General features: G+C 35.1%; 1 protein-coding gene across 1 annotated transcript in view; it reads right to left on the reverse strand.

The window, feature by feature from the left end:
• The window catches only part of LOC106138520 (pikachurin), a 43,332-nt gene extending 23,130 nt beyond the window's left edge, over positions 1-20,202 (reverse strand). The window contains exons 1-3 of the mRNA XM_060951841.1: positions 20,142-20,202; positions 13,426-13,570; positions 4,606-4,783 (exon numbers count right to left, since the gene is read on the reverse strand). Coding sequence (XP_060807824.1) covers positions 4,606-4,783; positions 13,426-13,570; positions 20,142-20,173 — 355 coding nt within the window. The 5' untranslated portion in view covers positions 20,174-20,202. The remainder of the gene's footprint in view (positions 1-4,605; positions 4,784-13,425; positions 13,571-20,141) is intronic.
• Between the last annotated feature and the right edge of the window lie 6,168 nt (positions 20,203-26,370).

Here is a 26,370-nt window from a genome sequence, read left to right on the forward strand (position 1 = left end):
CTTAACCGGCCGGTCAGAGTGGAGTCGCGAGAGCTATACGCTCGAAGGATGGAAGTGTAAAATGTCATAACGCCGGGGGTGCCTGACTGGATCACCACGATTTCACGCCCCGCAGTCTCACCTCTCGACATCCTTAGCCACCCACGCCGATGTTGCCCCTTTGTTGCTTATCATGGTGACTGATTTGAGGGGCCCATTTAGTGAGTGGCGAGTCACCACCTGCCACATAATAGTCACGTATTCATGATTATGGCAGGTGTCCGAACTTCTCCAGCAATAGCTTAGTTTTAATCTATCCAAACATCAACTCCATAATCCATCATCCTTTTCCTTATTTTGTAATAGCTCCACCTCCTGCCGAGACCTGTTCATGGACATATCGTCTATTGATATGACCGGGAACGGGTTTTGGCAGGAGAACAACATAACATCAACTTCTCCAAAGGGCCTCTACGTGTTGGATTTATATCCCCACGCAAGCCTCCCAAAAATCCGGGGTGTATAGACCCGTGAAATCCAAGCGGAGAAACATAATAATAATAATAAATTCTTTATTGTCTTGAAAAAAATTACATTTTTAGAACCAACATGTATCATGCTTTTTCCCTTAGGTACTGGGTAGGCAGAGCCAACAGTCTCAAGATGACTTTAAAGCGAAATTCAGATAGTGAAAGATTACTAGCACATCGCCTAAAAAATTTGTCCATTACATTAAAAAACAAATCTCCTTTATTTCAATATACAGTTTGTCGAGCTAAGTTACTCAAGCAGCGATTTGCACAATTCAGACGAAAGATCTTTTCCAAGTTTCTCCGAAGTCGTAAAAATGCCTTCCAAACAGTCGTATAGTAGACAGAATTCAATCTGCAACCATCACAATACATTTTCCCGCGCAAACATGGCAAACGACTTGTTTGTCGTGTCAAATGGAACATTTTTAAATCGAACGGGCACAGGCGCGCATTTGCGATTGTTTAAACGGCTCAATGTGCTCGCTTCCAGTGCTAAACTTGACTTTCTAAACAATTTTCGCGTTCGGAAATCCAATGGAAATCGAACAATTCAAATTTGAAATTTTATTGACGGATTTTACAGGTCTTTTGTTACTGGTAGTTGCAGATTTAACATTCTGATATCTTTTTTAAATTTGATTTTTTTGTTATTGCTGCCAGTACCAATTACATATCTATTCTTCCGCATGTAAACGGTTTATCCGCGAAAAAGTAGAATACAGCCTTTAGCATTGGTTTGCTTTAATCTGCCAGGCGGAAATCGAATGAATTACTGAGAACTTGTTATAAATATGTTTTATAGAAACGGCATTAACTTGGTTCTTTAAGGGTAACGATTAATTATGTAAATATGGATTAGAATACCTATGCTAAATTTATTTCCTCTCCATTCATTGACCATCTGGAAATACCGGTTAGTATATTTTTTATGCTAGGAGTTCGCACATTGTAATTTAAAAATATTCCTTACTCGTGTAATAAGTAAGTGTAAAAAGTGTGCAAAAAGTTATTCATTCATTCATTCAAACTCAACTTATATAACGTAATTAACTAATGACACGATGACGAGGTAATTCCTAAAGGTTGTGCCATAAAACAACGAGATCATAGAAAGAGCCTCATCATCTCAACGCACGTTCGAGATTGAAAAGGTCTGGTCAAAAAAACCCGAAACAATTGATATTGCATGAAGAGAGATACCAATGTGGATGAAGCGGTAAAATAATATTCCGGGATAGTATCGAGTGGGAAGATGTAGTCTCTGCCCACCCCTCCAGGAAAAATGCGTGATTTTATTTATATATGTATACTTACTCCATACACACATCTTAATCTTAATCCCTTACAGAGTAGATGGGGTTTATATGTATGACTATAAGTATGATTGAAATGAAATTCAAGTAGGTATAATGACAGGTTGCTAGTCAAGTCAAAAATACAAGTAGCATATTAAGTGTATAAGTGTTTCATAGAGGTAAGAGAAGCAGTTGGCAGAATCTAGGTTTTTTTCTTAAGCAGGAATATTTTTAATCACTACTTCACTACTAATATTATAATTGCGAAAGTAACTACATATATATGTCTGTTACGCTTTCACGCCCAAACCACTGACCCAATTTCAATGAAATTTGGTACAGAGATTAAATCGACATTGAAGAAGAACATATAATGGTAAATATGATGGGGATAAATAATTTTCAATTAATTTTTACGTTAGTTAAGTTAAAGAAGTTAAGAAAAAACTACATATTTAAATAAAACATATAAACAGCCTCCTTTCTCTTTGTTCTATGTTTTATGGTTGTACTTAGTGCCCAAGACTTTAACCTCAAAATAATTTATTTCTACTGAAAGCAACGCGAAATTGATAAAGAAAAGATAAAATGAGGGTTGAAACCCGTCTATTTTATCTCGTATCCTTTGAAAATCTGTGGTTTGAGTTAAAACGTGCTTTACTTTAATATTTTGGCAAGAAAAATATGAGAGTTTAAGAAGCAAATTTAAAAATAAATCTTATTCAGTACAAATGCAGACTTATTATGACGGTATATACAAACATATGTTTCCTAATATTATCGACTAGCAACTGAACAATCCATCTTAGTCATGCACCCGGGTAGCTAAAGCGACTTTTGATGGAAGATGCATCTTGATTCGAGACGAAGTCTTTCATAGACAACTTTAATGGAGTCATAAACTATATAAGTTTTGTTGTGAAAACGATGGAACTTAATATTTAAAAATAATCAATTTTATAAAAATCTCTGCTGTTGTCATATAGTTTCCTCCTTACATACATATATGTCACGTCTATATCCTTTGCGGGGTAGAAAGAGCTAACAGTCTCAAAAAACTGGAATGCCACGTTCAGCGGTATTACTTAATTTTTCTACTTATTAATTTCATGCTGGCTATGAACAGGCTGACAATACAAGTGCAAATACCTAACATATATTAAGGTAAATTTCTCTTAGGTATTTACTTCTTTATGCATTTGGCAAATTTAATATTAATCAAATTTAAGTTCTCCTTCTTTACAAGTTATGTACAATTTTATAAATTTCACAATAAACATTGGATGCATATTGATGCATTTCTATGCTACTACAAACTCATTGTTTTTGAACTCATATTTAGGTATTATAATACTGGCTACACAAAATCGAGTTTCGACTCGACTCGCCTCGTGCCGTGTACGTGATTCGAATAATCGCGAGCAACGAGATCCTAGTGCAAAGACCAGATCAGACTTTTATAGAAATTACTTTTATAAAATTTATCTCTTATTTATCATTTCAAATTTAGCTGCGCCACGGCGCTTTGCTCCCTTGGGAATGATATGCTATTCCTGGTTATACTAAAGTTGTACCCGTTTAGTACCGTGTGGTTCCCGGCACCAATACAAAAAAGAATAGGACCACTCCATCCCTTTCCCATGGATGTCGTAAAAGGCGACTAAGGGATAAGCTTACAAACTTGGGATTCTTTTTTAGGCGATGGGCTAGCAACCTGTCACTTTTTGAATCCCAATTCTATCATTAAGCCAAATAGCCGAACGTGGCCATTCTGTCTTTTCAAGACTGTTGGCTCTGTCTACCCCGCAAGGGATATAGACGTGACCATATATATATGTATGTATGTACCCGTTTACTAAATTTCATCAAAATCCGTCCAGAAGATTTTGCGGAAAGAATAACAAACACACACACAAACTTTCGCATTAGGTACATGGGCTATAATGCTAGAGTAAAATAGGTCTTTATTCTGATTTGACATTCACTGAAAGGGCTGTCTGTCAGTCAAAACCCTTACTTACAAAGTGCTAGTTAAATCGGCCAACTGTGTTTGTGTAACCCAAAACCGACATCTGGGTTTTTAGCTCATTCGGCTACACTCCAATAATGAAGACCTATTTCGATGTTCTTTTGACCTAGGTAAAAGTCTGGTATCCACTTTACATTATAAATGATTTAGGTCTTTTTTCTTCTTTTTAAATTAAAGAGCTAACTCTTGTCGGTGGAGTTAAGTGGAGCGTCCTCCATTTTTTATATAATCTTATATATTCATAATTATTATTTCTTATAACTATGAATATGAGCTAGAACAACGTTCAAAATAAGAATGGTTTTTTTTAAATATTAAGTACCTGGGTGACCGAGCGGTGCTCAGTAGACATCAAAAAAACCATAAAAAGTGAATTAATATTTTGTTGAAATCTATTTATATTCATCCACACAATAAAAAGTTAATTTATCTAATTTGATTGACTCACTCATAGATAACATAAAACCAAAACTAATGTTATGAAAGCTTATATTGCTTTTTTAGGAACTAACTGTCTATGTAAGCTCGGCGGTTAATTGTACTCTTGAGCTAACCTTTTGTCAGGACGTCTCTGATCACGATGATTACATAATACTTACAAAGTAGCTTCACGCTGTCTGCCCCTTAAATTCTTAAAACTACTAAACAATTTTGTTGCGATTTCATTGACTCAGGAGGAAGGTTAAAATGTAGGTATATATAACTTCAGCATCGAATCCGTGCGAAGACAAAACTACTCACTAATAAACAATAATCTGGAGAAACTCACCAATCCCCAGGGTAGCGACAGCATCCTTCACCAGTTTGTAGGTGTCTCCGTTTATTCTCAAGAAGTCCACGCAACCAAGAAGTCCGTCCGATAGACCCAGTTTGTTTTGCAGGCCGGTCGTGTTACCAGCGCCGCCCACCCACACTGGCTCGCGGAAGGTCATGCGTGAGAAGAGACCCTGGAAACAGTATAGCAATAACAGTTAGATTAGGACATTAATTATAATTAAAATTGTTTTTAAAATTGCCGTGTGGTTCCCTGCACCAATACAAAAAAGGAATACGACCACTCCATCTCTTTCCCATGGATGTCGTAAAAAGCGACTAAGGTATAGGCTTATAAACTTGGGATTCTTTTTTAGGTGATGGGCTTGCAACCTGTCACTATTAGAATTTCAATTCTATCATTAAGCCAAATAGCTGAACGTGGCCATTCAGTCTTTTCAAGACTGCTGGCTCTGTCGCAAACGCTAATTCAATAATTTTTCAATTCGAACAAGTAGTTCCTGAGTTAAGCGCGTTCAAACAAACAAACAAACTCTTCAGCTTCACTACATAGTATAAAACAAAGTCGCTATTTTAGTCTGTTTGTCTGTATGCTTAAATCTTTAAAATTACGCAACGGATTTTGATGCGGTTTTTTGTAACAGGTAGAGTGATTCAAGAGGAAGGTTTTTATGTATAATAACATTTATAATTTTGCACCCGTGCGAAGCCGGGGCGGGTCGCTAGTATATTATAAGTATAGATTAAGTCGATACTTTAAGTATATAACTAAATCGATTACCTAATAAAAGAAGCAGTTACGCACATTACGCAACCAAACGGTTCCCTGATTGACCCACTACGGCGTTCCTCGTGTAGAAAATTTGCGAATCGAGCGGGAATTCGGTAAATTTGTGCGATTCTTCTGAAACATTACCCCAACTGTTTGGGTAATTATGCAAAACTGAAATTGTGCCGTGAGCGAACGACCCAAGTCTAAGGAATGATGAAGATATTAGATTCAGTTACAGGGAATTATGTTTTAAACATTAACTACTTAATGAACTATCTGTACCTACCTATATGTATGTATTTATTAATATTGTGAATTTGTTTTTACTTTTTTTGATGTCAACGAAACAGGCGAAGCCGTGTGTAAAATAAATGGTAAATCTTACGAAACGTATGTAGTAATGTCGATTTAATATTACCTACTTCATTTAATAATAATTCATTCTTATTTTTCTAATCAAAACGTATTATTTGCATTGCACGCAGATTCAGCTTCGGAGAGATTCGAGATTTTTATCTTGAAAAATTTTCCAACATTATTGTAGTCGCCTGAAAATATACCTAGTACCTATTTATATGATCATCTAAAATACGCTCTCCGTTTATGCTTTAGACATTCTCAAACAGTACCCTATTTGCCACCTCTAAACGACGCGAATTTTCTTAATGAGAACTTCTAGGAATAATAAATTTTACGATACAGTATAAGAGAAATTTGCTTCACGCTACCACCTTTGATACATATAATCACGTCTTTATCCCTTTCGGGGTAGACAAAGCCAACAGTCTTACAAAGACTGAAAGGCCACGTTCAACTGTTTAACTTAATGATGGAATAAAAATTCTAATAGTGACAGGTTGCTAGCCCATAGCCTACAAGGAAAATCCCAAGTTTATTAGCCAACCATCAGAAAGATTCTAAATTTCCGGAACAATTAGGTTACTACAATGAAGTTGCTTTTAGTGGGGCAGCTTAAGGTAAATAAATGATGTAAATAGTAAGGTACTTAAATGTATGTAGGCGTGTGTGTGTACTTTCATAGTATAAATATTTAATCCATCTACAATCCAACTCAACGTTGACTCAACGATCTTTCAGCATTACTTCTTTCGAGACCCTATCTGTCCCGTAAGAAATAAAGTCGTGATTTTTGCATCATAAAAATTAAGGAAAATATGTTATTTAAAATTGACTTGCTTAAATATTAGCTGAATGTGGCCTTTCAGTCTTGACAACACATTGTTGGCTCTGTCACTCCGTAAGGAATAAAGACGTTATTATATGTTTGTATGTATGTACGTTGACTTCCTTTTGTCCAAGGCATTGTTCTATTTTATGATTTTATGTATGTATGTTCGCTAAATAAAAATGAAACCACAAATACCCACTTCAAAAAAATCGTGTGTTAATAATATACTCAATTCTGTTAAATCCTAAGCACTCATCACAATGTCTACCTTCGCAGGTAATAAATTAGCCCACGAAATAAAAACAAAATCCCTGCTTAACCTTTACTCAGGCGTCTAAAACCAGCAGACCTTTACAGGAGTGACCTTAATTGAATTCTAAGTCTATTAATTTATTTATTTAAACTTTATGGTATAAAATTCTATAGCACAATTGGCGGACTTTATGCTAGAAGCATTATCTACCAGTCAATCATTGGGTTTGACAGAGAACTAAGTCTTAAGGGTGAATTTCATATAGAATGTAGTTCTGTTCTCATTTCAAAAGTTTAAATTGGATTTCTTAATGCTAGAAGCATTATCTACCAGTCAATCATCGGGTTTGACAGAGAATTTTAAAGAGTCTTAACTTAAGGGTGAATTTCATATACATAGAATGTAGTTCTGTTCTCATTTCAAAAGTTTAAATTGAATTTCGATTTAGGAGAACGCTTAAGTACGAGTAGTTTTAAAATTACTTTCGTTAGTAAAATAAAATTGCGAAATCCACTTATTCTAAGTCATATCTATGTGTGTGATCTGTTGGCCAATATATATATACTAGTCACATCTATAAACCTTGCGGGGTAGACGGGGGCAACAGTCTTGAAAAGATAGAAAGGCCACGTTAAGTAAGTATGTATGTATGTAATATTATAGTTGGGATTAGGATTCGTTGGGATCTTTCCTTACATTAAGAGCAGTTAGCAATCAAAGTAATATTCATAACTCAGAAAGTCATTAGTGCCTGAGACATGGGCGTGGTATTTTCACCTGATTATTATACGCTTTTAAACCACCTTACAGTAACGATCAATTATTCATTCATATAATCACGTCTATATCCCTTGCGGGGTAGGAAAGCCAGTAGTCTAGAAAGACCGACAGGCCAAGTTCAACGATTAGGTTTAATGGTAGAATTGAGATTCAAATAGTGACAAGTTGCTAGTCCATCGCCTAAAAGAAGAATCCCAAGTTTATAAGCGTGGTCGCCTTTTACGACATCCATGGGAAAGAGATGGAGTGGTCCTTTTCTTTTTTCATTGGTGCCGGGAACCGCACGAAAGTTTCGATCGCCAAATATTATTTAACTTCTCATAGCGATAATAAAACTCTACTATAATTCTCTAACATCCGAATTTCGGCTTAACAAGCTTCGTTCAATTTAACTTGGTTTTCAATAAAACTTTCAAGACGTCAGGGGATCGCAAGCTTTCGTTTTAAATCTGCAGGTCAAGGCATTTGAAGGGACAGTTCGGGGCACAAGGTCAATGGGGTTAGTTTTTCTAAAAGTAATTTTTTTGTAAAACAATGTTTGTAAGTAAGTAGGTATGTATTGATATGATTTCAGCGCATTTTCGTTTTCACAAATCCAACGGGAAATGATTTTTAGAGATCTAATTTTCCTAACTTATCTTTTTTTTTTAATGTAAAAAAAAATCATGTAGATAAGTCAAGAAAATAAGAAAGAAGAATAACGAACACACTTTCACGTTCATACGAGTAGTACGGAATTACGGATTACATATTTTTTTAACGAAGATTTGAGTCAAATGTAGTGAGAAAAAAAGAAAGAGAGAAATCTCATTGAAAATTAGACCCACTCATTCTGGTTTTTTTTTTAAGATTTTATTGTAGCCATAAAAAAATTGAAATTAAAAAATAAATTTAAAAGGCGACTATAAGAAAGGCATTTGGAACTCATCTTGTAAGCGATGGGTTAGCAACGTGTCACTTTTTGAATCTTAGGCATACAGCTGAACTCTATCTACCCCACAAGGGACACACACAAAATTATATGTATGTTTGTATAGAAGTTTCATAAACTTGAATTTAAATGAACAAACCGGAAATTCCCAACTATTCTATTGTCACTCGCCAAGTGAAAACATCGATCAAATTTCGATATTGCTCGGCGGCGAATCGTGATTGTTGTGAATCGATTTAAAATCGATTATTTCGAGTTCGCCAGAAGGCATGGATCGAATGAGTCTGTGGCTGCGGGAAATATTAAAAATTCCCTTTTACAGGAATTTTACAGGTTCAATATTTAATTAGGTCTTTTCAAGACCGTCGGCACTGCCTACCCCTCAAGGGATATAGACGTGATTAGATGTATGTATGTATGTCAATATTTATAATCAAAATACAATAGATCAGCAGTGATGGTACTTTTTTTCTATAAATGATTTTGGTTTATATGAAGGGGTCATATTTGTGTGTCGTCGACTGAACATAGAAACTGTAGCTTTGAGGTGTAATAAAGTATATTTTTATTTTCTACTGATAGATATAGTATCCATCTATCTTTCTGTGATTACCTTATTTTATTCAAAGCGGACTTCATTATCTTGGTCTGTATAAACTCCTGCGTTTAAACAGCTCTTGTTTAAAGTTAAAAGCACAAATAAAAAGTTCAAAGCTAAGTTTGTTTCTTTGTGAAAATGAATAAAGCCTGCGGGAGGTTTGATCTAAATAAATAAGAAATGCTTTCGGAAAAGAGTGATTTTCAAACTATTTGTTGCGTAGCTGCGTAAAAAATCTAGTAAATTATATTTATCTTTACTCAAAACATTTTACATCTGACATTTAAAGAAAAGGTGAACTCAAGTGATTTCTAAATTTAGCCGAATATCTCATAAAATATTTACACTTTGGACGGACTGAGGAGGTTGTACGAGGTTAACAAGCTCGGATTTATGTTGAACAAAAAAAGATATGGCAATTTTCTAGGTAAGAGCGAATAGGCACTATTTGAGCTTGCGTGAACCACCTTAGGTATAATCTTGCTTACAACAAAGGCAGATTGAGGTCAAGCGCACACAAATCTATTATACATACATACATACATATGATCATGTCTTTATCCCTTACGGGGTAGATAGAGCCAACAGTCTTGAAAAGACTAATAGGCCACGTTCAGCTGTTTGGCTTAATGATAGAATTGAGATTGAAATAGTGACGGGTTGCTAGCCCATCGCCTAAAAGAAGAATCCCAAGTTTATAAGCCTATCCCTTAGTCGCCTTTTACGACATCCATGGGAACGAGATGGAGTGGTCCTTGATTCTTTGTTTTATTGGTGCCGGGAACCACATGGCAATCAAAATCAAACAAATCTATTATAAATATATATGTATATATATATTGTATACAAGCTTATAAACTTGGGATTCTTCTTTTAGGCGATGACCTAGCATCCTGTTACTATTTCAATCTCAATTCTCTCGTTAAGCCAAACAGTTAAACGAGGCCTATCAGTCTTTTCAAAACTGTTGGCTTTGTCTAACCCGCAAGGGATGTAGACGTGACGTAAGTATGTATGAATTTACACAAGCTTCTCTTCACGGCTTTGTGCACGTCAATGTGGTAGAACAAGGAAGTGTGAATGGAAACGTGGGAAGGGGGAGGTTAATTAACGTACTTGATCAAATAAGGGATGTTCTGGTGAAAGGTCAGGTCAAGAGTACCCGACAAGCTTTCATGAAGCGAGAGAAATTCAAATGCAAATTCAAATTCAAATTTTTTATTAATTATTATAGGATACTTCATATCGCTTAATAATTGTCAAAACGTTTGGTTTCACAACAGTGGTTGACGTCAAATAAATTACTTAAACCTAAGTTCACTGCCGCTTCCAAGGCATCAGTGCAGAAGAAGCGGTAACAAACTGCACTGCAGCATTTTCTTCAACAACGTCAACTTCCTGAGTATCCAAAATTAGAATAAAAATGTGGACGAGAGAATACATTGTTCAGATTAATTTATTTATATGAGATTTTAATATAGATTTATGTACAAAGTGTAGTGAATTTTAATTCAAACTACAATTCATTACGAGGTTCCTGTGCTAAGCTCAAGCCAGATGTTTTTATCATTCAGGTAATCATCAATCCTAGCCTTCTCACAAAGTACTTCCTTTACTTGTTCTTTGAATTTTTGATTAGGCAAATAGAAAGATACTTATATCGAAAAGAGATGACATTTGAGGATTGGATGATAGCATGTAAATTTTCGAGTCGCGTACGAGTCATAGACCGAATAAGGTCTGAAACGATTAAATATTTTAAGTCTATTTAACAAAAAATATGTATATAAAAGTGGACACTGACTGACTGTTCGCCAAAGTGTAGCCCAAACCATCGCGTCTAGAGATTTGTTCTGATTTCCTAAGGCGTGTAAAATATATATCGAAAAATACACAAGGTAAGGTCTAGCAAAACTCAGCTAGCTAAAATAAAAGACTTATAATCTAAGGGTAAGTTCTCATAAAACTTTTATCTAGTACGTTGTAAATCTTCTAGGATTAATAGTCTCAAGACTAAGTAAGAATTAATTAAGTGTGTAATTGAGCTGAAGCGACGTGGAGGGAATTTTCTGAAGAACACTTCTATAAAAAAGTTACGGACATAAGATGGATTTGATTTTCGTGTAAGCTGGTTCTATAAATATATGGGATTTTTAATTAGATCGTTCTGTTTTAAAGTTTGCTATCACTTTTATTACTTTTTAATACGTAAATGTAATTTTCCTCTTGTTTTTTTTATATGCTTGGGCCATAGCGTGGTGTTTGTTTAAAAAAAAGTTATCGCTCTACGGATAAAATTCAAATTTCATCGCGGCGATGTGCCAATTATTATCTTCTGAATAACGTACATTAGTTTGGTCACTAACCGAAGTTCTTGCGGTGACAAAAACATCGTTGGCACCTGCTTACGGTGTAAGAGGTTCTCCGTTAGTAAAACAAGAGCCAATGGTACATGTAGTGCAGTAGGATTCGAACCTGGGCACCTAAGAGCGGTTGCCACTCTATTACCAATGCTTTATGTACTAAACTTATACCTTAAGTATTAATAATTACACTACACTCACCTTTTACAACAACCACATTAACTGTACCTACTCTTCCGGAAACCGGTTTTCGCAAGAGAAATCTATACTAATATTATAAAGCTGAAGAGTTTGTTTGTTTGAACGCGCTAATGTCAGGAACTACTGGTTCGAATTGAACAATTATTTTTGTGTTGAATAGACCACTTATCGAGGAAGGCTTTAGGAAAACATTACAACTATAAGAAGCAAAGAAGTAATGGAAAATGTGAAAAAAAACGGGGAAAATTATTCATCCTTGAGGGCTTCAATGATGCCCAAATTAACTATTCCACATGAAGTCGCGGGTACGGCTAGTCTAATATATTTAAACGAGCAATTCTTGTATATATATAATCAGGATCTCAGAAACGGCTCCAACGATTTTCATGAAAGTTACAGATTAGGGGCTTTTCGGCTCAAGGAATCGATTTATCAAGAGCATATATAAACATTTTAAAAACCGCGTTTTAAGAAATTATATCAGCGCCATCTCTGGTAGACGGAGCAAAGCTCGGTCAACCGGGTACTGTATAATAAACAGGGTAACACAAAGTTAGTCTGTTAGTCAGCGCGGTGGTCTGCCTACAGCTCTGCAATTAAAACTTTAATATTTGCAGCTTAACTCCGCTGACCGCTACGCTAATTGAATAGTTTTGTTATTATTTCAACTACATACATATGTATGTGCAGTGTATGCAATTAGAATTTTATTGGCAGAAATTATTGTAAGAAAATGTTACTTAGTAAAAAATTTAGTTATGACCGGATATTTTATTGAAATATCGAATTTGTAATATATTAAGCGCTTTACTCGGGCAATGGGAAGATATCATTTTACTTTAAGGGTAACGATTTTTCTATTTGAAAACGGAATCCTAAAAAATATTTATGTGTTCTTAGTCTGGGCAAACCATGTTTTAAGTATACCTAATCTAGGTATACTTAAAACATGGTTTGCCCAGACATCATAACTTTTTTTAAATATAATGTTCTTTATATTTTAGTTACATTTAGACTTAATTCAATAGAAGCCCTTTAAAAAAAACAAATATACGTTTTGTTTACATTTTACTCATAATTTTATAAAATTTGATATATAGCTTAGTACATAATTTTATGAACAATCGTTTCGGCAAACAATTATGACACACAATTTGGCCCTCAGCGGGGGATTTTGGGCAAATTTCCTGTTCAATTTAAATTAATTACGAAGAAAATATTTAATTCATCCGCGAGACTCGGAAAGTTGCGGCGAGGCTGGAAACTCAGAACCTCAACACAAATTTATTTTAGTCAGCTATTTCTGTTCTGTTCGTCCAAGTGCGATGAAAAAGTATGGATTCTGGCCTTCAATAACTTCTAGATAAAAAGGTAGGGAGATATGTTCATTTGATTGCCTACGTGCCGTGTGGCTCCCGGCACCAATACAAAAAAGAATAGGAGCATTCCATCTCTTTCCCATGGATGTCGTAAAAGGCGACTAAGGGATAGGCTTACAAAGTTGGGATTCTTTTTACGGCGATGGGCTAGCAACCTGTCACTATTTGAATCTCAATTCTATCATTAAGCCAAATAGCTGAACGTGGCCATTCAGTCTTTTCAAGACTATTGGCTCTGTCTACCCCGCAAGGGATACAGACGTGACCATATGTATGTATGTATATGTATAAAGATTTGAAGACCTTGACTTTGATAATATATATGACAAGAACATCAGAATATGCTTACCTTGGACCTCCCTCGGACCCTCTTGCCATTGTTCAGCCTCAACCAAGCGTCCCAGCGATGGCGGTATACGGATATGGTGTTCCAGTGACCCAGGCGAATCGGCTCTGGTGACCTGAGGACTCCGGCTCCACTGCCGCAGTCGAATCTATGGAGAGAATACATTATTATGTCCTTGAAAGGAGGAATATAAATGACCTTGTATAGACGAGTGCCAAATCAAATCAAATCGTTTATTTTGTGAACATAGGTTATCACAGGTTGACATTTTATTGTGAAAATGTACACTATGTCCCGCCATTGGGCATACAAAATTAACATTTTAAACTAAATAATAAAAATTACATTGCCTCATATCAATTAACAAAAACAAAAAAATGTTCATGCATTTATAATTTTTTTTTCTTTTTACGTCATTGTTAGTCAGATAGGTAATAAATTATTCAAGATTGTGCCGTGTGGTTCCCGGCACCAATACAAAAAAGATATACATATGATGAAATTGAGATTTAAATAGTGACAGGTTGCGAGCCATCGCGCAAGAGGAATACCAAGTTTATAAGCCTATCCTTTAGACACTTTTTACGTCATCCATGGGAAAGAGATTGTTCTATTCTGTTGTTATGTGGTTCAATTCTTAAGTGCCGGAAATCAAACTGCTTTCAAAACTATCAATAACACTTAAAAAGTATTAAACAACATAATATTTAGAGAGAAGCTCATCTTTTTTTTAGGTATTAAGAAGTAGGTACATCTAATTTGTTTGTCAAAGAAAATATCTCAAAAGCCATAATAAGAAAGCACCGAGATTTAATATTTTTGTCAAACAAGACGTGAGCATTTTACGTAATACATGAGGAAGGAACGTAATATAGTTAGAGGTTAAAATGCAAATGGCAGACCCTTTCATCCTGACGGCTCAGTTTGAGGGATGAAATCGGGGAAAGTATATTTTTAAAATGGTTCTTTTCGGGGTTCCTTAAAACAAATTATTTTTTTTTTAATAAAATAATTTAGATTAAACGATGTTCTGGAAATGGGAAATTTTGTTATAATTATTATTTTTGAAAGATAATACATATACAAATAACATTTATTGTATGAGTGACCTCATAATTTGTGAAATACAAAATTTATGAAATTTTCACCTTTCTAGCTATCACGGTTTACGAGAAACAGCCCGATGACAGACAAACTGACGGATAGTAAGCGAAGGCGTATTATCAGAGTTCCGTTTTTGCCTTTAAGATACGGAACCCTAAAAATTTACAAAACTCGTAATCGCCATAAAAAAATTGAGATTTAAAAGATAAAATTATTTATTGTCTTTAAGACAAAAGGGATGAAAGGTCGTGTCGTGGCCAATAACAGAGGCGAAATCGGGGCTTTCGAAGACTTAACCAAGCTAAATATCAGATTACTGAAGACGACAAAGATAATAATTCATTATAACGCAAAAACCGTAATTCAGTGAAAAAAAAACATTGAATTACACTAATACCATAAAAGGTCGTTACCCCCACATTAGCCCCAATTTTCAACTAGCTCACTAGATGGCGCTCATTGTTTTTAATCCCCGCCAATAGCCGTTTAGAAGCACTGCCTTTTATTGCTCGTTACACGTCCGCTCATAATTGGATTTGTTTTATGAAGTGGCTGCTTGGAACGGCAATGGAACACGAATTTTACTGGCTATTAACGAAGGTATTGTCTTATGACATGTTTTAAGCATGAAAATTGTAATTTAAATTTTTCTACATGTAATTTAAATGTTTTCATGTATCCGGCAGCCGTGTGAATGCCTGCACTTAGAATGTGACCCCTCCATCTTTTTCATATGGATAGATAGATAGATTAATTATTTATTTGATTTGCTACACACAATTCACAATTTCATATTAAATACAAATTAATAAAGGTGTGAGTTGCAGCAATACAAAAAGGTCACAACTCAACGAATTTATTGCTATAGAGCAATACGCTGATTTTCAGTTATGACCTAGGTGCTAGTGCAGGTCAATCTGCGCACGTAATAAAAAAATAAACATAAACAAACAAAGACTCGTGTCGTGACTTAAAGTTTCAATTGTATAAGTGTAATAAATGTAGCGGCTTTGTACCAAAAGAGTATCCCAAAATATTCGAAAATTCAATACACGCCCCGGCATCACTCGTGTAACGTTTATAAACCTTCGTCTTGAAACATTCTTTAAAATATATAATGGGGAGAGAATAGAAGAGTACATGAGAAGCAGAAACCGCCATCAGTTCCGAATATGAACATGGTTGTCGTTAGTGACCCTGAGAGAATTGGCACATTTATTTAGTATCGGTTAGGTTACCCTTGAAGGTTGACATTAGACGGGAGTCGCTTCGTGTAGTAAACCTGTCTTACCCAGTACAGAATCCTGGCTGTAGGCTCTTATAGGCACGTGTAACCGATCCTTTTATGGTGAAGGGAAATCAGAAACATTTAGGCTCCTGGATGTATAACAGTAAACTTAGTTTTTAAGTAATTTATTTGACGTCAACCAATGTTGTTAAACCATACGTTTCGACAATTATTAAGCGATATATAGTATCCTATAGTAATGAATAAAAATTTTGAATAACCATGATCTATAGATATAGGTCAAGTTCCCCTGCAAAGGTTGCAGAGGTCAGACGGGAGCCGCTTCTTATGAAAACCGGACATACCCAGTCCAGGATCGAGTTCGTAGGCGCATCTTCAACTCCTCTCTAGAGAGGTAAAAAATAAGGAGATAATAAGCAGCTTGTAGTAACTGAGATAATAAGCAGCTTGTAGTAACTAGGTAATAGTACCGTGTGGTTCCCGGCACCAGTACAAAAAAGAATAGGACCACTCCATCTCTTTTCCATGGATGACGTAAAAGGCGACTAAGGGATAGGCTTTTCTTTTTTTAAGCGATGGGCCAGCCACCTGTCACTATTTGAATCTCATTAAGCCAAATAGCTGAGCGTGGCCTATCAGTCAGTTCAAGACTGTTGGCTCTGTCTACCCCACAAGGGATATAGACGTGACCATATCGAGGGGTGAAAGGCTATTTGGTTTAAGCGACATTTTTGCAACTTTACAGGAGACCTATTTAAAGTTCCAATTTTGGGGAAAAAATTCATAACAAAAAATCTTCTTGAGCTATTTTAATGGGGTAAACTTAATTAATATCTAATTAAATCAATTGAGTTATTGATGCTATTACCAAATTAAATGGAGCTTTAATTGCAAAGATAAATGTCGCTTAATACAAATGGCCCTAAGCTCTTATTTTTCAGAGTATGGAAGAAAGATTTAAGTGACAATGCAGTTAATTTTCAGAGTGAGCCAAAAAGCATGAAGTGATATAGCCCAAAATTAATAGTACCCAGCCATTTATCTTAAGTGCCAATCAAGTTCAACTGACTGACCATCTAATTAACTTATGTGCCATATAATAATGAAAATATAATGTTTGATGTTACATTTTTTTAAGTCTAATACTATCAATGGCTATTGAAACAACCCGCATTAATTTCAATCACTGAACATTTCAGATGCTTACGTTGAATAAATAAAAAATACACACACTACAATATTATTTTAAGTATTTTTTTAGAATAATAATAAAGTAAGTCTCTATGTAGGTACAATAATATTTATTCACTTTTTAGGCTTAAACAACGACGATATGTTTTGTGTAGACGTCAGTAAAGTCAGTCTCAAAGTAGGAATATCAATTATAATTAGTTATTTATTCAGTCTTACGTGAGATTGGTCTTCCATAAACCTTACCTACTAAAACAACTAAAAAAAGTTCTAAAATCTCCAAAATAATAACCTTTTTTTAATAAAAACTCAAACTAATCATTCTAATCAACAAATAAAGTTTTATTGACAAAAAAATATAGATTCAATAAAGGTTTTTTTTTTGTAGAATTTATATATTTTTTTGTTATTGTATTAATTACTAGCTGTGCCTGCGACTTCGTCCGCTTGGATTAGTTATTTTGGGCATGATTGAAGCCCTCTAGGGTGAATAATTTTCCCCGTTTTATTCACATATTTCATTATTTCTTTGCTCCTTATAGTAGCAGCGTGATGTTATATAGCCTAAAGCCTTCCTCGATAAATGGTCTATTCAACACAAAAATATTTTTTCAATTCGAATTAGTAGTTCCTGAGATTAGCACGTTCAAACAAATAAACAAACAAACTTTTCAGCTTTATAATATTAGTATAGATAAGACACAGGCATTGCTTATATATATATACATATAATAATATATAATAATTACAATACAATAAAAAATCACGCATTTACTTATTTCTTCAACTGTATCCGTATCCAGTAGAACATCCTTGGAATTGCAGTGTTGCAGGTTTAAGTATTCCTTATGAAATATCTTGGGTATAACCCCAGTGTCGCACAATTTCTTTCGATCCAAGTATTTGGCTTTGGTAATCGTTTAACTGGAATTATATCTACGACTGACAACTTTAGGTTTGGCAATAATTTGTATTAGGGTAGGGCGGGGCTTAAAGGTCCGCGGGTATAAAGGTCCACCATAAGTATCTAAAAATCTAGTGGTATATCGTTCGTTCTAACTACGTACGCGGAATGAAGGGGGCGCGGGAGGCGTAACAAGGCATCGCCGGCGGTCGAGCAACGTCGCTAGCCGGAGATATACGAGTATGTCTAAAAATTTTAACGTAAGTAAATTTTTTCATCATTATTCTTTTTAGTTTCGAGCAGTGGTTTTTCGTTTATAACACCTAAACATAGTTTATTAGTATCCGTGATTTATTTGTTTTTCACGATTTATTATTAGTTTTAGGCTAGGTGTAACGGTAATTTCGTTATAACCTCTTAAAAATATTTACATGTGGTTGGGGTAAAAAGGTCCAATGTGGACCTTTAGTGGACCCCTCATTCATATGTTGGTTAATAAAGAGTTTTTTGTTTCAGTATGCGCAACTACAAAAGAAAATCCGATCGTGGTGGTGGGTAAAGCCTTTAAAAGATTATGTGTGATTATGATTATGTAAGATTAGTTATAAGATTTTAAAGTCAGGCTATGTCAACATTCATAATGAATAGTGCTGTCTTCTTTAATTGTGTTTTTCTATAGAAACTGATTAGTGATTAAACTATTATAAATCAACCAAGTTAGAAATTATTAGTAAGACTGTTACTGTTGTAATATGATTAGAAACAAATAGGCTTTGTTTGTTAAAAAAAAAATTTTTTTTTAGAATAGAGACTATTTAAATAGTATGAAACTTGGAATTATAATAAAGATTTTTTTTTGTTAAAAAATTACAATACTTTTGACTTTTTGTTTTTGGAATAAAAATAAACGACTGAATTTAATTGAACCAAATATTGTTTTAGTTCCATAAAATAATTTTTAAATAAAAATTAAATACTGGACCTTTTTGCCTCCTGCCTGTCCCTTTTTACCCCTACTATGGGACAAAAAGAGACAGACGACAAGGTCTAGAAAAGTTGTAAAAACACATATTTCTATTACAATAATTCAACTAAAAATTGAGTTAAACATAGTCGGATAACTGTTTGTTTGATTACTGTTATATATTTTGATATAGTAGGGTCGGTTTTCACAGTATAATTCGAAATAATCGAATTGGACCTTTAAGCCCCGCCCTACCCTACTTCTTCCGAAGCATTATCTTCCATTGAAAATTTTAATTTCATCTGATTCAGGCGAGATTTCTTAAATGTCGCTGTATCGATTTTGCTTATTTTACCAATAAGGTTACCCTTGAAATACTTTTCAGACATAGCATCAAAATTTAAGAAATCCTCGTGTGTCAGGTTTTCCACAATATAAGGTGCCGGTTCTTTTCTCGCTATCTGGCTTATTGTAGCCCATTGCGAAGGGGCCCATACAGTAATGTTTCTTACGGATTGCTCGATTGTAGAGTGAATGCTGTCTACTGGCATCTCCGCATGGCCAGGGAGAAGCATACTGAAATCAGTGACTTGTTCATGATAAGAGGTACTTTCTAATGTTGTTACTATAGATTCGGTCGCGTCGCTTTCATCAATTACGGAAGACGCATCCTTTTTCGAATTGCTGAATCAATGTTTCATACTAAAATGTATTGAGTGAAAACCCGACTCGTATTTATATTAACACTATTCATTTTATTGCCCGTATTAAGCGACATACATTTAAAAAATAATGGGTCGACTTTTTGATTTAAGTAGCACCACGTGTGAAAAATAGATGCAGCTGAAAGAGCTTAAGCGACATTCCATGTCGTATTTCGGTGACGGACAAATGGTTTAAGCGACATTACACCATATTATTGGTGAAAGTCAAAATGATCTAAGCTACATCTCCATAAACACTAAAAACAGGAAAAAAGGTTTAACTGTTATTGAATTATTTATCTGAGAAAGGTCAATTGGTTTATGTCTCGGTTCTTTTAATCATAGTATGGTTCAACCACATAACTAAAAAAAAAATGCAAAATGTATGTCGGATGAGACATTGCTATTTTGGTAACCTCCCAAAAATAGTATTGTATCAAACGCCAAAAAAGTCTTCTGTTTTTAATGAATCCTGCATCAACCGACGGAGAAAAATTAGCTGATTCCGAATATGTATATAACTCAATATCAGCCTAGATGTCGCTTAAACCAAATAGCCTTTCACCCCTCGATATGTATGTATGTATGTATGTAGTAACTAACCTGAGTTCAACATGTCCATTCCTCAGCATCATAGCCAAGTAGTCGCCAGACAGGTCATCATGTTCCCGGCACCAGTACAAAAAAGAATAGAACCACTCCATCTTTTTCCCATGGATGTCGTAAAAGGCGACTAAGGGATAGGATTTATCGTGGCCTATCAGTCTTTTCAAGACTGTTGGCTCTGTCTGCCCCACAAGGGATATAGACGTGACCATATGTATGCATGTATGTATGTATGTAGTAACTAACCTGAGTTCAACATGTCCATTCCTCAGCATCATAGCCAAGTAGTCGCCAGACAGATCATCATGTTCCCCAGTAAGCAACAGCACCCCCCTCGCTCGTTCTGGACGCACTCTCATCCGTAGTCTGACCCTCTTGTAGGCGCCCCGTAAGGCGCGAAGGGCCAGCCAAGACGTGCCTGAGAACCTTGGTGTGGAGATTTTTAAGTCTAGAACAACGAGAAGAGAATCAATTATTATGTGGCGACATCTCTACGCCACTCGTCACAACATCCAATCGCACAACTACTGTCAATCATCGCGAAGAAATTAACGCGCTCAACCAATGGCAGCGAAGAAACTAAATCGCGATTTCAAAGATTTTACGGATTGGAGCTATATATACAACCTCCGACTCAATATCGTCGGAGCCGCGGTTCCCCAGGCATAACACCTAGCCTGGCGGAAGATCTTCCCTTTGGTGGCGGTCGAGCCGAATCATCGCTCCCGCTACAATTAGAATAATCGTAGAAACTGTAGCGGTAGCTTATCAACATACTTACGTACAAATTTTGTTATAAAAATGAGAATCGGCTCCAATCGAAATCGTCCTTTTTTGAAGTCGGTTTAATTTCTAAAACGTGTATGTACCTATGTGTAACAAACACTGAAAACCGCTTAAAAATCAGGTTCAACATAACACAGACAAACAAATATACATGACAAATGTATGTAAGAGTAATGAGTGTGGGGGAATCTAGAGAATATAGTCATAGTCTCTGCATTCATTTGTCTATCGAAGAGGGGACTTATTCACAACGTTGCAAGGCATTTTGCAATATCTCTCTTTTCAGTTTTGAGGTGAGGTTACACTTATGTAGAAAGAGAAAAAAGATAAGACATATTGCCGCTTTCGAAGTCCCTTGATCAATATCATTACTTAGATGGATTGACCAACAGAGGTTTTAGACAGGGCTATTAAAGAAGCTTCTGCTGGTCCTATCACTTGTCCCATGGGATTACTGAGGCAAAATCGTTCCACTTGTCTATGGGACCACTCAATGGTATTAGTGGGACAGACGTATTCTTGTAAATATAAAGATATCTATCCCCAAAGAAAATTATAAGCGTAAAGCCTAACAACTGTACGTGGCCTATCAGTCTTTCAAGACTGCCGGTTCTGTCCATCCCGCAAGGGCTATGATTGATATATATATTTGATATATATATATAGTTACGTCAACATCCCTCGCGGGGTAGACAGAGGCAACAAGTATCAGAAGTCTGAAAAGTCACACTCAGCTTGGCTTAATGATGGAATTGAGATTCAAATAGTGACAGGTTGCTAGCCCATCGCTTAAACGAGGAATCTCAAATATATAAGCCTAGCCATAAGCCGCCATTTTTTTTTTCAAAAAGAAAAATATACTTTGTGTTTTAAGGTTTCTGTAGATTTTCATTGAAATTCATTGAAAAGAGATGGAATGATCTTATTCTAAAGTGTCAAACCACGAGGCACAAGCTATAAAAGCGAGATGATCTCAAGTACTTATTTCGAATACGTTCTTCATAAATTAAGAGGGCTTATCCAAACCGTTCATATTAATTCTATTTGGGTGCTACACGTCAAAATACAAGGGAAAATAATTTTTATGACGAAATAATAAATGTCAAAATCGCAAGTTAGGTATGCGTCTGCTATTTGTTATTCAAATAATGCCACTTGCGTCTGTAAGCTTTATTGAAAGCGATTTATTTAAGAAATGGTTTGGGTGTGGTATAAAATTTACGAAAAATTTGCTTCTTAGAGAGAATATTAAATTAACCATAAAAGAATAAACCTAGTATTATTTTTTTTTCATGTCTTGAAAAGACTGACAGGCCACGTTCAACTTAATGATAGAATTGAGATTCAAATAGTGACACTACTAGACACTAACAGGAATCAGCCAGGAGTAAGAAAGAGTAATTATATTAAAAAAAAAAAACTATAATGCCAAAATAAAACGCTAAAATTCAAATCTCATACTATACTAAGTCCATTGTCCTACGCTACAAATATGCGTCCTAACTCCTAAGCCCCGTAGACAAATGTTTGCCGTGACGGCCAATATTTGTTCAAAGCTTGGTCAATAAGGGTTACACGCTTCAATATTTGCACGGACAAAATAATTGCAAGAGTCGAGATACTTGATTCCTTTCTTGTAACTTTCCATATGCATTGAATGGAAAATACGTACTTAAAATCACGTCCTTATCTTTTACGGGGTAGACAAAGGTAACTTTAAGGTCTCGCGTAATTAAACTATCATACATATATCACGTCTTTTCTCTTATTTTTTACGGGGTAAGGCGAAGCCTTGAGATTTAAAAGCCAACAGATAAAGTAATCTGGAGTTTGAAAACATCGTTATGTAGAATCCATGTAAAACACGACATTGTCTTATCTAGATTTTATCACTACATAGTATAAAACAAAGTCGCTTGCTGCGTCAGTCCCTGTATGTATGTATGTATGCTTAGATCTTTTAAACTAAAACAAACGGATTGTATATATGTGTAAATACTAACCGTGCGAAGCCGGGGCGGGTCGCTAGTTAAACATAATTCCAAAATCATCTCAGCGTTTCAAGTCTCGCAATTTATCCCGGAAAATCCCTTATGTATGTGACCCTACCCCTATTTGAGTACAAAGGAGTGTCGCCCATATCATTTTCGTCAGGGAAATAGGTTAAGTGTGGTCATTTAGATAAGTAAACTCCTGCGGTAGTTTCGTGAATAATAAGAAATATGAATGAATGAATGAATATACGATTGATTTTTCAACCAAAAAGGAGGAATTATAATGCCCTATGTAGGACATAGAACTCTAGATTTTAAACTTTTGAGTTGCATTGCTATTTATAAAAAATACAGGGACTAGTATCAAACTCGCAATTAACGTACTATAGCGGGAGCGATGGGCTAGCAACCTGTCACTATTTGAATCTCAATTCTATCATATGCCAAATAGCTGAACGTGGCCATTCAGTCTTTTCGGGACTGTTGGCTCTGTCTACCCCGCAAGGGATATAGACGTTTATGTGTATGTATGTTAATAGAAGAATAACATTGGGCAATCAAAACGCATATTTTTATTACAATGTTCTCCAGACCCTCCAAAGATATCCAAAGAATAAAACTACAACCTCGATCGAAACTCAAGGGCTCTCACGAGGAGGGACCCCTCAATATCACTAGATATAATTCAAGGGGCTGGCATTCTTTGAGAGAACGATTAGGGGAACCGTCACAGACATAGGTTTAAATAGATACCGCTAGTACCATCTGTGTTCAACCAGTGGCGTCAAGAGTTTTCTGATAACTATAGTATAATCAACGGGACAGACATGTATTTCGCTTATCTACAAATAATATTTTTAATTTAATTATACGCTTGAAATGTGTTACTTATTCATGTCAAAACTACTGAACTTTAAATGAAACTTTGCAGTAAATATGTCTTACGTATTTAAATCAAGGGAAACTTTTATATTTTTAAAATACTATTGTTTAGAGAATTATTATTTTGCTATCCACTACTTCACCAATGCAACATAGCTCAACGGGAACAATAGAATTTACTGATATGGCTCAATAGATAGAGATAAGACAGTTGGTACAATATCGATTATAACATCAAATCGTAATAATACTAATTAGTATAATTTTTGTAATAAGTTGTACCTTTGATTAATTTATTACCAAATTTTTCCAAGCAATTTGTCCCGCAAAATCCATCTTTCGCGGGATCTTGTTTTATATCTATGTCTATGGGCACCTCCCTACAGAGGACGCCTGGGGAGTGAATGATGTAATTGCTAAATCTAAGGTGAGGTGTAATGATGAGAAAAAGTGACGCAAACAAAGGCCGATTGGATAATGAAATTTACCTTCTTCATTATAGGATCTATTCTTCATTACATTGGTACTCTCTCTCATCTTGTTTAGCTGTATGATTCTACGCAGACTTGAATTGTGAGCTTTATCAAAAGTTTTTTCGCGTTAAGATAAAATTTTTGCGAAGTAAAGTATACTTACATACATATTATATGTATAGACTAAGTTGATTTCTTTTCTGTTTGTCAATTTAAATCTCAATTTTATCTTAAAGCCAAATAACTGAACGTGGCCTAGCAGTCTTTGCAAGACTGTTGGCTCTGTCTACCCCGCAAGAGATATAGACATGATATGTATGTATGTTATCAATTTGTGAAGATTGAATAGCACCTCGATAATGTTAAACATTTATTTAGATAATGTTTTTACATTAAGTTCACCTTTTACAGCATTAAAGGCTCGATGAAAATTTAATTTAAAAAAATACCTATTTAAATTTTGCAGATTTTTTTATTCTATCCTCTATTACCCTGTAATAACGAAATAAAATTATACCAAATCCATTTAAATACAAGTCAGTATCATTTACAATTAATTTGAGCTAGTAATATCATCAATGTCAGAGCTTCGGCTGCGAACTTGCGTGTTATTTTGATGAGTTAATAGAATAAAGACTGTGAAAAAAGAAGAAGAAGATTATACATGGTTATGGGCGCACCCTGGACTCCTTTCCAGACACGCCATTGGACTAAATATACTACTACATATTTTTAGATTATCTTTAATTTATCTTTACACTTATTTTACTTAAAAAAACACTCACTTTAATTATCTACCAAGTATTTTTTTATATCAAAGAAAGTTTATTAACAAGCCGATGTACCGGAAATTACGCCGGTCTATTATCGCGCTCCGTTTTTGCTTTTTTTTTGCTAACCGGAAGTAGACCAACGGGTCGTAATGGCGGCTACGACTTCCGGTTATCAGGCAAGTTATGTGGACTTGGGTTAAGGATAATTCCTTAATAAGTTATAAGTTATTGTATGTTCCTGTCGATAGTAAGAATTATGGTTTGGCAAACTATTTACTTGGACGAAAAAATAACTTTTTGAAATTGAATTTTAAATATATTTATTTAATTAACTAATCGCCACAAAAAGGGCATTTCTTTTTTTTATTTTAAGAGTTTATTTTCCTCAATTTTTTCACCTTAACTAAGCACAGAGTACGGAAAGTGAAGTGAAGCGTTTATATTATTTCTAAGAATTCTTTCCCATGATTATCGCAAAAGGCCACTAAGGGATAGGTTTATGAACTTGAGATTCCTCTTGCAGGCGTTGGGTAAGCAACCTATCACTATTTGAATCTCAATTCTATCTTAAAGCCAGCTGAACGTGGCCCATCAGTCTTTACAAGACTGTTGGCTCTGTTTACCCCACAACGGATATAGACGTGATTATATGTATGTATGCTTGAACGACGCTAAGATTTTTCGCCTGTTAATGGATCTTATCTACTTTGTTTGTGTGTGAGTGTGTGTTATTTCGTGTGCTTCCGCTTTTATTAGTTTGTTAAACTCGTTTATGTAAGCGAGCCGTGTGGTTCCGGCACCAATAAAAAAAAAGAATAGGACCACTCCATCTCGTTCCCATGGACGTCGTTAAAGGCGACTGAGGGATAGGCTTATAAACTTGGGATTCTTCTTCCTTTTTTTCTTGGCTGGCAACCTGTCACTGTTTGAATCTCAATTCCATCATGAAGCCAAACGGCTGAACGTGGCCTATCAGTCTTTTCAAGACTGTTGGCTCTGTCTACCCCGCAAGGGATATAGACGTGATTATGTGTGTGTGTAAGTAAAACATACTAGTTACTAGGTACTTGTTTTTTAAATGGTCTACGTACGTGGTTCCTATTTTTGTTCTTTTAATTAACTATTGTGTGATTAATACAAAATATTTTATACTGACGTTGATTTTAACACTGTGGACAAACCTCTGTGGTTTTTATCAGAATTCTTATAGGTATATGCACTAGATACATTAAATTTTTATATATATATTGTGAAATAATTTAAAAAAGAAATGTAAATCCAATAAAGAGTTTACAAACAAACAAACAAAACAACATAC

This window comes from Amyelois transitella, chromosome 26, assembly GCF_032362555.1.
Source record: "Amyelois transitella isolate CPQ chromosome 26, ilAmyTran1.1, whole genome shotgun sequence".
NCBI classification, from domain to species: domain Eukaryota; kingdom Metazoa; phylum Arthropoda; class Insecta; order Lepidoptera; family Pyralidae; genus Amyelois; species Amyelois transitella.